We start from the raw sequence: 12,916 nt of genomic DNA on the forward strand, positions 1-12,916 counted from the left end.
TCGCACAGGCAGGCGTCCAGGCGAGACTTGAATATCTCCAGAGAAGGAGATTCCACAACCTCCCTGGGCAGCGTGCTCCAGTGCTCCGTCACCCTCACCGTGAAGAAGTTCTTACGCACATTCGTGCGAAACTTCCTATGCTGCAGCTGATGTCCGTTTCCCCTCGTCCTGTCTCCACGTACCACTGAAAAGAGACTGGCCTCACCGCTATGGCCGCCACACCTCAGGTATTTATAAACTATTTATAAACCTGGATCAGGTCCCCTCTCAGTCGTCTCTTCTCAAGGCTAAACAGACCCAGTTCACTTAGCCTTTCTTCACAGGGGAGATGCTCCAGGCCCTTCACCATCTTTGTGGCCCGCCGCTGGACTCTTTCCAAGAGATCCCTGTCTTTTTTGTACTGGGGAGCCCAGAACTGGACACAGTACTCCAGATGAGGCCTTACCAGGGCAGAGTAGAGGGGGAGGATCACCTCCCTCGACCTGCTGGACACGCTCTTCTTAATGCACCCCAGAATGCCATTGGCCTTTTTGGCCACGAGGGCACACTGCTGGCTCATGGCCAACCTGTCGTCCACCAGGACGCCCAGGTCCCTCTCTGCAGAGCTCCTCTCCAGCAGCTCATCCCCCAGCCTGTATTGGTGCATGCAATTATTCCTCCCTAGGTGTAAGACCCTACACTTGCTTTTGTTGAACCTCATCCGGTTTCTTACTGCCCAGCTCTCCAGCCTGTCCAGGACTCGCTGAATGGCAGCACAGCCTTCAGGCGTGTCAGCCAATCCTCCCAACTTCGTATCATCAGCAAACTTACTGGGGTGGCCACTATCCCCTCATCAAGGTCATTGATGAAGATGTTGAACAAGACCGGACCCAGCACAGACCCCTGGGGGACACCACTGGTTACAGGTCTCCAGCCAGACTCTGCACCACCAACGACGACCCTCTGCGCTCTGCCAGTCAGCCAGTTCTCAACCCACCTCACTGTCCACTCGTCTATCCCACACTTCCTCAGCTTTGTTATAAGGATGTCGTGGGAGACAGTATCGAATGCCTTTCTAAAATCGAGGTAGACTACAAGGTCATGCTTAACCAATCTGGTGGTCTTCGATGATGGAGTGATGGCACTGGTGGACAAGGGGAAGGTGATCGATGTCATTTACCTGGACTTGAGCAAGGCCTTTGACATGGTCCCCCACCACATCCTTATCTCCATGTAAGGAGGGATGTGGATTTGATGGGTGGACCACCCGATGGATAAGAAATGGGTCGAAAGGCTGCAGACAGAGGGTGGTGATCAATGGCTCTATGTCCAGCTGGAGGCCGGTAACAAGCGGCATCCCTCAAGGGTCTGACTTGGGACCGGTGCTCTCTAAATTCTTTATCAAGGACATCGATGACGGGAGTGAGTGCGCCCTCAGCAAGTTTGCTGACGACACCAAGCTGAGCGGTGCGGTTGACACGGTGGAAAGAAGGGATGCCATTCAGAGGGTCCTCAACAGACTTGAAAGGTGGGCCCGGGTGAACATAGTGAGGTTCAACACAGCAAAGTGCAGAGTTTTGCACTTGGGCCGGAGGAATCCCAGGCATCCATACGGACTGGAAGGAGCAGTCCTTGAGGGCAGCCCTGTGGAGAAGGACCTGGGGGTCCTGATGGATGAAAACCTTCACAAGAGCCAGCAGTGTGCTCTTGCAGCTCAGAATGCAAATGGTATCCTGGGCTCCATCAGAAGAGGACAGGGAGGTGATTGTCACCATCTACTCTGCTCTTGCGAGGCCCCATCTGCAGAACTGTGTCCAGCTCTGCAGCTCCCAATACAAGAAAGACAGGGAGCTGTTGGAGAGGGTCCAGAGGAGAGCCACGAAGGTGATCAGGGGACTGGAGCACCTCCCCTACAAAGACAGGCTGAGGGAGCAGGGCTTGTTCAGCCTGGAGAAAAGAAGGCTGCAGGTGACCTCATTGCAGCCTTTCAATACCTAAAGGGAACCTACAGAGGGGAGGGGAATCAACTCTTTGAAAGGGTTGATAACAGCAGGACAAGGGGAAATGGTTTGAAGTTGAAGGAGGGAAGATTTAGGTTGGCTGTCAGGGGGAAGTTCTTTACAGAGAGAGTGGTGAGGTACTGGAACAGGCTGCCCAGAGAGGTTGTGGATGCCCAATCCCTGGAGGTGTTCAAGGCCAGGTTGGATGGGGCCCTGGGCAGCCTGGTCTAGTGTTAAATGGGGAGGTTGGTGGCCCTGCCTGTGGCAGGGGGGTTGAAGATTCATGATCCTTGAGTTCTGTTCCAACCACGGCTATTCTGTGATTCTACAGAATGGTCAGTCACAGCCCCCGAGGAAGAAAATATTTTTCATCTCCTCTGAAACCTTTAACATTATGAAAGTTTTCTCTCTACACAGGCGGGTTCTCTCCATCTCCTTCTGCAAGGTCTAAGGATAGCTCTGTATTTTATTTTATTTTTCTACTTTCCCCATCAGTTACACTGCATGGAGGAGCAGAGACTGCTGCTGTAGTTGCTTCCAACTTTGGGAGTGTGAAACCTAGAAAATGAATCCAACTTAACACAATATGATTGCAACTGAGTGGGAAAAATGAGGGTCGAAATTTAATGAACAGGCAGGAAAAGAGAAAAACATTCTCTTAAACTCTGTCAGCCCCTATTTCTTCCTTACAGCAGTCATATAGAAAACAGGGAGCAGGAGAAATAAAAGGGTTAAGAACAAGGACTAAGCCTGTAACACCAAGCAGGCTAGCTGAAACAAACAAACTCTTTCACACCAAGTTGAATTTGCTTAGTGCAATATCTATAGTTGGGCAATAAATACACAAAAAGCCTTATTATTTTGCCAACGAGCTAAAAATATCCTTCAGGCAAAGTCAAAGCCCCTTCTTTCTAATTTGAGACTCCAGTGCAAAGTGACAGTTTGTTTTTGTGAACCTTAAAAATAAGCTTTCAGAAAGCTGTTGCTGAGTAAGTGCTAAGCCACAGACCTTGCACCATCTTAGTCTGCCACTCAGGGCAAGTATTTCAGGAAGTGCTGGTAAACTGTGCATTCATAATAATGTGACTCCTACCATATTCTTCAGCCCACGTCTTTTTTCAAGTTTCCTTATCCACCCTTCTTGTCTTTACTGTGTCAGTTTTTCTCAGTTTAAGCAATGAACCAACCTGTCACTTATACCTTAGAACAACATAACTGAGGATGACTGTCATACCAGAAATCTGGGAAAACTCAGTAGAATACCACATCGTGTTTTCTATATTCCTGCTCCCTCAGCATTGCAGTACAAGCCTTTCACAGACACACACACACACACACACACACACAAGCAATGCTCTTTTTTCCCCAATTCACCAGTTTCTATCTATTACAAAAAACACTACTTCAACTGGCATACTTCAGAGATGGGATGTAATAATGCAAACAACAAAGCTACAGTATTCTCAGCTTTTATTTAGAAAAAAAAAACACAAAAAACTGACATCACATTTACATTTCAGAGTATTTTTAAATAAGGCCTTTTTGTTAAAGCTTTACATACTTCAGAAGGGTCTACATGATTCACACCTGAATGGAGCTTTGCAAATCACACAGTGGTCACCAGACAGCTATACTGCACAGAGATCCACACAATATCACACCATTCTTAGCTTAGTCCACATTGTAAAGTGCTGTTTTGTAGGAATAAAATTGTTTTGCAAAAGTAAGTGTCAGTGTAGGCACGTACTACTGAACTGTATCTCTGACAGGTGGAAAAAATCATTTGCCTCTGACAGTGAGCTTCTATTTAATAAATTGGAGCAAGCGCCTTATAGTACTGCAATGAATACCCTTACATGCAAGGTATTCTACACCAAAAGCCATACCAATTTTAATATGCTGAATGAGATATTTACAAACTGACATACCAAAAGGTAGGTAAATGTTTTAAGTAACATCAGCCTATGTCCAGTAGAATAAGTAATTGCATAGCAGAGCACATCTTAAATGAATGTCAGGCGAAGATATAGTAAGAAAAACCTGAATTCTTCCTCCTTTACTTCTGTTTTCTTAAATCACTACCTTTTTTTCCCCCCTTCTTTTAAAAGTTAGTCCTTCAGACTGATTTATCTTCACATTTAAGATGGTGTGACAATTTTATGACAATTTTCATGAAGTAAAGAAATGCTAAAGCCTGGTCATATCAGTCCAGATGCTTCTAAAGATGTAAGTGTGGAACTATGGAGTGCTAACTGAGACATAAAAATTGTAATTTAGAACAATTTCCAAAACAGAAGGATTAAAAATGAGATACTTACCTGCAGAAAGAGATTTGATCTGGGAATAAGAGATTAGCAAATCCAGCCCTACAATGTGTAGCTTTAAAACAGTATTATATTTGGTAGACAAACATGAGTGGTGTTCCCCAGGGGTCGGTGCTGGGGCCTGTCCTCTTCAATATCTTTATTGATGACCTGGATGAGGGCATCGAGTGCACCCTCAGTAAATTCGCAGATGACACCAAATTGGCTGGAAGTGTGGATCTGCCTGGGGGCAGCGAGGCCATACAGAGGGATCTGGACAAGCTGGAGAGCTGGGCTGAAGCCAACGGGATGAGGTTCAACAAGACCAAATGCCGGGTCCTGCACTTCGGCCACAACAACCCCAGGCGACGCTACAGGCTTGGGGCGGTGTGGCTGGAGGACTGCGTCGAGGAAATGGCCCTGGGGGTATTGATTGATGCTCGGCTGAACATGAGCCCACAGTGTGCCCGGGTGGCCAAGAAGGCCAATGGCATCCTGGCTTGCATCAGAAACAGCGTTGCCAGCAGGAGCAGAGAGGCGGTTGTTCCCCTGTACTCAGCACTGGTGAGGCCGCACCTCGAGTACTGTGTCCAGTTTTGGGCCCCTCACTGCAAGAAAGACATTGAGGCCCTGGAGCGTGTTCAAAGGAGGGCAACAAAGCTGGTGAGGGGTCTGGAGCACCGGCCGTATGAGGAGAGGCTGAAGGAGCTGGGAATGTTCAGCCTGGAGAAGAGGAGGCTCAGGGGAGACCTCACTGCTCTCTATAACTTCCTGAAGGGAGGTTGTAGTGAGCTGGGGGTCAGCCTCTTCTCTCGTGTCGTTAGTGATAGGACCAGAGGGAATGGTTTCAAGCTACGGCAGGGGAGATTCAAGCTGGACATTAGGAAGTATTGCTTTTCAGAAGGGGTGGTCAGGCACTGGAATGGACTGCCCAGGGAGGTGGTGGAGTCGCCGACCCTGGGGGTGTTCAAGGAAAGACTGGGTGTTGTGTTGAGGGACATGGTTTAGTGGGAGCTATTGGTAATAGGTGAACGGTTGGACTGGACTGGATGATCTTTTAGGTCTTTTCCAACCTTGGTGATTCTATGATTCTAAATGGAAGAATGAAAACTGCACATTGGAACAAACCATAGCTAAAGAAAAGGGAATCTTGACTTCTGAGTCTGATTGATAACTTGAGTTCACGAAGAGCACTTGTAATCCAGTCGACAGAGCATACAAAAATGTAAGGGCTTTCAGTGGCAGAATAAGAAAAAAATGTCCAATAGATTGAAGGAACAGTACATTTTTAACAGCAGGAATAAAACTGCTCTGTCCCACTATAGCTTAAGCTGCTTCAAGATTTGGTAAAGATTTGTGTTGACTATAAAATTACTCAAAACAATCAAGAGACTGGAGAGTTGCAGGAAGCCCTCAGTACCAAGTGACTGGGTAAGATGGCAGAACAGACTCGATCTTATTAAATGCAAAATAATACATCAGACGGGGAAGCCTTGTTCAGACCTAACCATTAGGATCAAGTGGAAAATGCTACAGAAGAAAATTTGTCCCAATCAGTTTAATATCTGGTATGGACCAAAAAGATAAGTTTTAAGATTACTGAAAGAAGCAAATCTCAGATCTTTCATCATCCTTCACAGCTAGAGCGCCAGCCTCATAAGTCCTCATGAGAGGACCAAGCAATCATAACATTTGGAACAGACTTCTAGGATCAAGACAAATGGTCAATCCATCACCAGTGGTGCCCACTTGCAATTTTCAGGTCACAGTTCATTGCTCTACAGCTATACACAGGTGCTTAGTAAACATACTTCACATTCATCAAGACAAAACATTATATCCCCAAATTCATAAATAATTGAGCGTATTTTAGAAATGTCCTTCACTTCAGAACCTTATTTTTCCACAATTAAAATTAACAGTAGAAGTACTCAAACATTTGATTTCTGGTTGTGTAAATTTCTTCAACATGATACGAGCGGAACAGAAATCTGAACAGAGACCCTTTTATGGCAGAAATTGAGTCTCCAAACTGAATCAGTGCATTTTATCATTCTCACTAAAAAGCCATTGTTAGATTAAAAAATTAACTTAAAAAAACACGTATTAACAGAAATACATCAACTTTTTTCAGTTTGCATGTTATTAGTCAAGTATTCATTTCCTTTTGCCTAAAACCAGGTACTACTACTCATACATGCAAAAACTTCTTGGAAGTCTGACATTTCGGGTCAAATTGCACTTTATATATTTTATGTCTACACTAAAAAGCCTGGAACACTACAGGAACTTACAATTATACCATCAACTCTACATCAGGCGTTAGAACTAGTTTCAGCTTACAGTTACATTACACTTACGTGAAATAAAGTTTCTAGTTTAACCTTCTCCTTCCAAATACAGCCTAAATGTTCACCTGCAGTTTTGATTTCTCACTGCTTTTTATTCTCTAAGTGTGATTTTGGTCCTGCAGATGCATTAAGGCAGGTATGTCAAAGAATAATGGCAATCAGATGCTGTCAGTTTGCTGTTAAACTCAAAAAACTCAAAACTGACTATATCAGAATGTATATTACATAAAAGGCAGATTTCTATCCCTGAAAAGTAATTTTGGTTGTTAGTCAAACTTCCTCTCCACCTTCCCTAGAAGGAAAGTTTGTGGAGATAACCATCACACAGATCACAAGAAAGGCAGGAGAGTTCCTGGAAGAACATTTCCTTTTGTTGGAAGTGTCTGGACTATTCACTTAAAAAACCAAGCAAACAAACAAACAAAGCAACACACAAGTGTGACCCAAAGGCTCGTGTACAGCACTTAGGTATACTGTATTTGAATCAGGACTGAAAACTAAGGTAAAATGCTTCTGCTCTTATTTTTAATTTCAGACCAGCAGCAGGAGAGCACTAACCTACAGGTCATCTTGGTATGCCAACTACTTTGCTGGGATGGTTTCCTTGAGATGAATTGCTGCACCACCCATTAAGGCAAATGTTGGGTACATCATGCCTGAGCATTCCACCTCACACTCGTACAGGCATTTCATGGGGCTGGCATCATAAAAGCCCACCTTGCCATTGTCACAGTCAAGGCAGATCCCCATGCAGGAGGGCAGGGGAAGGATTCTACTTGATGCATCCTTGGGGTCAGCAGCTTCCCTCGGGTCAGCAGCTGCCTTGGGGATGAAAAACTTCTTCATGCCCAAAGTGACCAGTGTGAAAGGCTGTGATGAATCCAAACAGGCATCTTCACTCCCACTGTCATGACCACTGTCTTGTTCAGATCTAGGACAGAAAAACAACCATTTTCTCTTGTCAGATTCACAAATACTGTCTGCAATGGGAACTACAGAAAACATTTCTGTAAGACGGGTAACATTATACAAAAACCAAGAGCTTGTGGGGTAAAAATACACCACCACGTGCTGGAAGGGAAGATACATTTCGTAAGTGAATAGCCACTTGGAGCTGAACTAATGAGGGTGAGACAACAGAAGGTTTTGCTAACAAGCCATTAAGTTCCAAGTTTATCTGAATCTACTTTTGCTACGTAATGATGAATGAACCTACCAGGTACACTAAATTAGGTAACTTGACAGGTAGTTCTGCAAATACGATTTATCATTACAGGCAGGATATATTTAACTTTATTTACATAATACTAAGTAACACCAATAAATACACCTCTTGTTCTAAAGAGGTTGCCATGCAACTGCCTTATTACACATCCTAGGACATCGCTACGCTGCCTAAGCAACTTAAGACATGAACATTTTTTCAGTTTTGTTACACTGGATAGGAAGAAGCCGATACACCTGTTAAGATATGAAGCTACAGTCTCCAGACAATACCTTCCCAGCCTTCCATTTCTAGATACATTTGAGTTTACTGTAGCTGTAATTGAGAGCTAGAAATTTTGGGGCTGGTTTCTTCACAGTATTCTGACTCTGCTCAGCAGCAATCCAAAAACCACACGCAAGCAACTTGAAATCCATCATGATGCAAGCTACTACACAGACAGACAACTCTGTGAACTCTGTACCTCTGAACAGTTGACAATCTACCATGCTAATGGTCTACCTAATGACAACCAAGAATTGCTTCAGTCTCACAGCTAATGGATTGCTTTCCACCTTCTTGCTTTAACTGATGTATCTCAATGTTTGTCCGAGCTTGACTTCTTTCCAAAAAAGAAAGATAATGGGACCCTGAGTAATTCAAACAGCTCTCTACTGAAAGCAGGGAACAAGAAAAGGAATAGGACAACCTGCATATATCTTACTGCTTCAAGCTACTTTCCACTGGTTAGGTTCAAGTTTGTTAAATGAGACTACGTTTGCTTTTAAATTGATAAAATAAAATAAAATAAAATAAACCCAACCATCTTCTTGTACAAAACATGTTTCATGCACATGCTTGGAATTTACCTTGGGCTTGTCACATCATGTGTATTGTGGAAAAATTTCTGTATCTTGGTGCTAGAAACAACTCCCACTTTTACCAGGCAAGAATGGGCTTCCACAAGAAAAGCCCAGAAGTGCTTCCCTTTGGCAATGCCAGGATCACCAATGATGTAATTCAGGGTTGTGTGGCATCCAAACTGCATGCGTTCAGCTCTTAGCAGTAAAGGAAACCCAGCGCTGCTTGCCACAGAGGTTCTTTCTGGGTTCAGCAGGAGACGTTCACTGTTGTACCCACATTTGTCATCAAAAAGAAAGCTAAGAACTGAAAAATAGTATTCCAGGAATTTCCTGTTAGTTAGATATTTTTTGGCTTTCTGGGCTTATATACTGCATCTTTACACTGGCATTAGAAATTCTCACTATGAAAAGCTATTAGGATTCTCATGCACGCTAATAAGCGCGGTATGATAATTAACCTGCTCATTATAGTACTTCTATACATACAGATACAACCAATAATGGGATAGAAGTCTGGGAACTGTAGGTGGTTTCCAGTGCAGGTGGACAGAAGAAAACCCAGTACCTGGAGCAGGAGGTGTACGCAAAATAACTTCTTTGCTCCATGAGCTACAGATGGACCCTTTGTATCCTCGAACTCTGAAGGTGTAGCTACTGTCATCATCAAGATCAGATATGCCTTTGCTCTTGTTGTAAACTTCAACTTCCTGCCACATCATACTCTCCTCTTCTCTACTACGCTTGCGATACTGAAGAACATACATATCAGCAGAGTCTGTCTTCCCGGAGGACTCCCAACTGATCACAGCTTTGTTACACATTCTGCATTGCTCCTCGTTGATTTCTGGTTTTTCAAGACCTGGAAGGCCACAGATTAAGGAGAAAAAAATCCAGAAGTTTAGCTATGCATTGTTTTAGAGTGATCTGTATCAGTCTTTGCTCAGGAGCTTAGCATAAATAATATGACTTGCACAGTTAAAGGTGACATTGCCTGTGTTTCTGCAAGAACGACTCGGAGTAGGAGAAAGAGGTGGGGGCCGGAGCCTCCCGTTGTAACTGTAAAGGGTGCATTGCTTGTGAATGGGGATGGGACGGGACACTGAAAGTGACAATAGCCGTCATCTGCAGAGATCTCGGAAACCCGATATCCCAGCGTGAGCACTGGAAGCCTGGGGAGGGGAGGGGGTGAAGCTGAAATATAATGCTAGTAATGTATGTGATGATGAAAGTCTAGAAAGCGAAAAGGGTTTGGAAAAAACACAGGCTGAGGAAGGCAAAGTTGAGCAAGGTCTAACAGGGATGTCCTTACCAAGAAGAAGAGGTAAGGGAGAGCCTGGAAGGGCTCAGGGAGAGTTCTCCCCCCACTGGGCCAAAAGCAGCTGGGGAAGCAGGGTAAAGAGGTTTATTTTCTGATATGGATGCCTCTTACTCTGTGCTACATCAAGAACTATTACCCGTAGATGACTTTTTTTGTAGTTGTAGGAGCTATTGGCAAGAGAAGTTCACTTTCTTTTGAGGGGACCAATTAAATACAGGCTAGGAGAAGTAGGAATATATAAATCCTTGTACATGCTGGGTTCTCCAAAACCATTACTTGGGCGTGACATATTAGAACTATTGAATGTAGAGATTAAATTCAGTAGAGAAAATTGGAGCTAAGTGTCAAGCAAGAGCAATTGACTGAAAATTTTAAGCTTGGCTTTAACACAAACTGGGAAAAGCAATGTTGTACCCCCAGAAGTTACGTAAATCCTAAATCAGGTATACACGGGATTGCAGGCATCAGGAATGCCTGGCAGAGCAAAAAAAAATGCAGCCCAATAAAAGTTAAGTTAAAGACGGGAGTCAGCCCAGCCAGGGTAAAGCAATTCCCTTTGAGGATACAAGATTGTAGGAGGATAAAAGAAATAATAAATAACTTTTTGAATTTTGGATTATCACTTGGATAGGAATTCAAATACAACACCCTAATCTTGCATGTGAAAAATCGGATGGCAAGAGCTATCGTTAGGTAGAAGATTTGAGGGCAAATAATAGAAATGTTGAATATGTACAACCTATGGTGTATATCCTTATTAACCAAGTTAAGGAATAAGTAGGTGGGGTTTACCGTTCTGGATTTGAAGTACACCTTCTTCTGCCCGGTTTTGCCAAAGAAAGTCTAAAATGCCTTTGAATAAGAAAACTCCAATATGGGGTGAAGGAAAAAAAAAATAATAATGAAAATTCAGTTAACCTGGACAGTGTTACCCAGGGTTGTGAGAACAGCCCAACGATTTTTGAGAAGTGGTCAGCTTGTGAGCCCGAGATTTGGGTTCCTCTATTCCACGGTGGAACTTTACTGCAGTATGTGGATGCCACAGTAACAAAGGAGGACTGTGTACAATGGCCTGTGAGTTTGCTGAATTTCTTGATTTAAATGGCTATCAAGTTTCTCAACAGAAAGCACAACTGATCAAAGAGAAGGAAGCAATTTGCCGAACACCCAGAACAACAATGCAGAGCTACCTCCAAGCCAGCAGTGTGCGACTGCACGGAGACTGTCTGTGCCAGCTGGTCAGACCTACAGGAGGAACTGCTGGACGATGCTGAGGATTCCTGCATTCATCGATGGAAGGAGTTTTGTGAAGACAAGGAAACAGTAAGGCAGGATATGCAGTAACTGCTACTGACAAGGTAACTGAAGCAAGACCTTTTCCTGGGGGGACCTCCACTCAGGAGGCTGAAATAACCGCCTTGACAAGAACCTCAAATATATGGACAGATGCTAGATGTGCTTTGGGGTGGTACCCACTCATGGTACCATCTGGAAAGAGCGAGGGCTGCTTACACAGAAGGAAAACATTCAGCATGATGTAAATCTACCAAAGAGCAGCATGGCTGTTATACGTTGTAAAGGATGTCAGAAGAGTGACACTGTACAGGAAACGGGTAACACGATGGTGGATCAGGTGGCAGAACAGGCAGCTGAAGGAAAAGAAACTGGTGAACTGGCTTTAATTCCAGACGGTAAACTTAAAATATCTGAACCTTAGTCAGAACCTACAAGGTACCCTAGAGAGGATAGGAATCTAATTAATGATTTAGGAGGGGAGAGAGCAAACGAGCGGTTGTGCCCGTTAGTATTCTCTAGAATTTGGTTCTAAAAGAACATACTCAAACACGGGGGGGTACAGACACCAGAAAGTAACTGTGCAACCCCAGTACCAGGAACAGGGTACAAGTGGGGCTTGTTGGGAAAGGGAACCTTTCAGGGCAACAATTGCAAATTGATTTTTTCAGAACTGCCAGGAAAAAGGAGGGTTTTGGTATATGCTAGTTCTAACCAATGCCCGAGAGGGTGAGCAGAAGAGGGTCCCTTGCAGGACCAATAAAGCCAAAGAAATAACCAAGGTACTGTTGCAGGAGACTATTCCAAGGTTTGGGTGTCCTGCAACAATACCCTTCAACCAGGGAACTCAGTTTATTGCAGAGATTGTCCAACAGGTCAGCAAGCATTGGGAATAAATTGGCAATTGCACTTACCACACAGACCACAGGCGAGTGGTCAGGTGAAAAAGATGAACCGTCTAATTAAACCACAGATTGTAAAACTGGGCCAGGAATCTGGACTGTCCTGGCCACAGTTGTTGCCTTTGGCTCTCCTTAGGACCAGAATGAAACTTAGAGCCAAAGAAGGGTTAAGTCCTTTCAAAATACTGTACAAAGGGCCTGATGTTGTACAAACGGGGATCTCTACCCAACTAGAGAGTGAAATAATAACTGAGCATGCGATAAGTCTACAGGAATAACGTTGGGAAATAGAGAAACTGTTCTAGGAACTAGAGCCCAAGGCCTTGGCGGCCTGATACATAATATTTTACATGCTTACATGCATGTTGCAGATCTCTTTCAGATTTGCCCCTGGAACCAAGGTGGCTAGGTTTGTTCCAGGTGCTGCTAACGTCTCACACAACAGTAAAAATTAAAGAACAAATATTGTGGATACATCACACCAGAGTTGAGAAGGTCCCTCAAACACAATGGGAACTGAAGTCAGCTGGATCCTTACAATTGTAAATTCAAGGACAGTAATACGGGCTCTTATAATTGTTGGAAATGTTCCTTTAGTTACGTGCAGCATTTGATGGAAATGCTTATGCATCTCTTGTAAAAAAAAATAATCATTGCAACGTATACTTATATCAGTAATTGTTTGGTATGTGAGCAAGCCAAG

At 43.9% G+C, this 12,916-nt stretch overlaps 1 protein-coding gene across 1 annotated transcript; it reads right to left on the reverse strand.

The window, feature by feature from the left end:
• Window positions 1–3,432: 3,432 nt before the first annotated feature.
• LOC146542368 (E3 ubiquitin-protein ligase Trim36-like) lies at window positions 3,433–10,030 on the reverse strand. The gene is made up of 3 exons (XM_085213265.1): window positions 9,266–10,030; window positions 8,707–9,004; window positions 3,433–7,564 (listed from the first exon to the last, which is right to left on the reverse strand). The coding sequence occupies exons 1-3, from the start codon at window positions 9,519–9,521 to the stop codon at window positions 7,216–7,218; spliced, it is 903 nt and encodes a 300-aa protein (XP_085069391.1). The 5' UTR covers window positions 9,522–10,030; the 3' UTR covers window positions 3,433–7,215.
• Between the last annotated feature and the right edge of the window lie 2,886 nt (window positions 10,031–12,916).

Source organism: Meleagris gallopavo, chromosome Z (genome assembly GCF_905368555.1).
Source record: "Meleagris gallopavo chromosome Z, MGAL_WU_HG_1.1, whole genome shotgun sequence".
NCBI classification, from domain to species: Eukaryota; Metazoa; Chordata; class Aves; order Galliformes; family Phasianidae; genus Meleagris; species Meleagris gallopavo.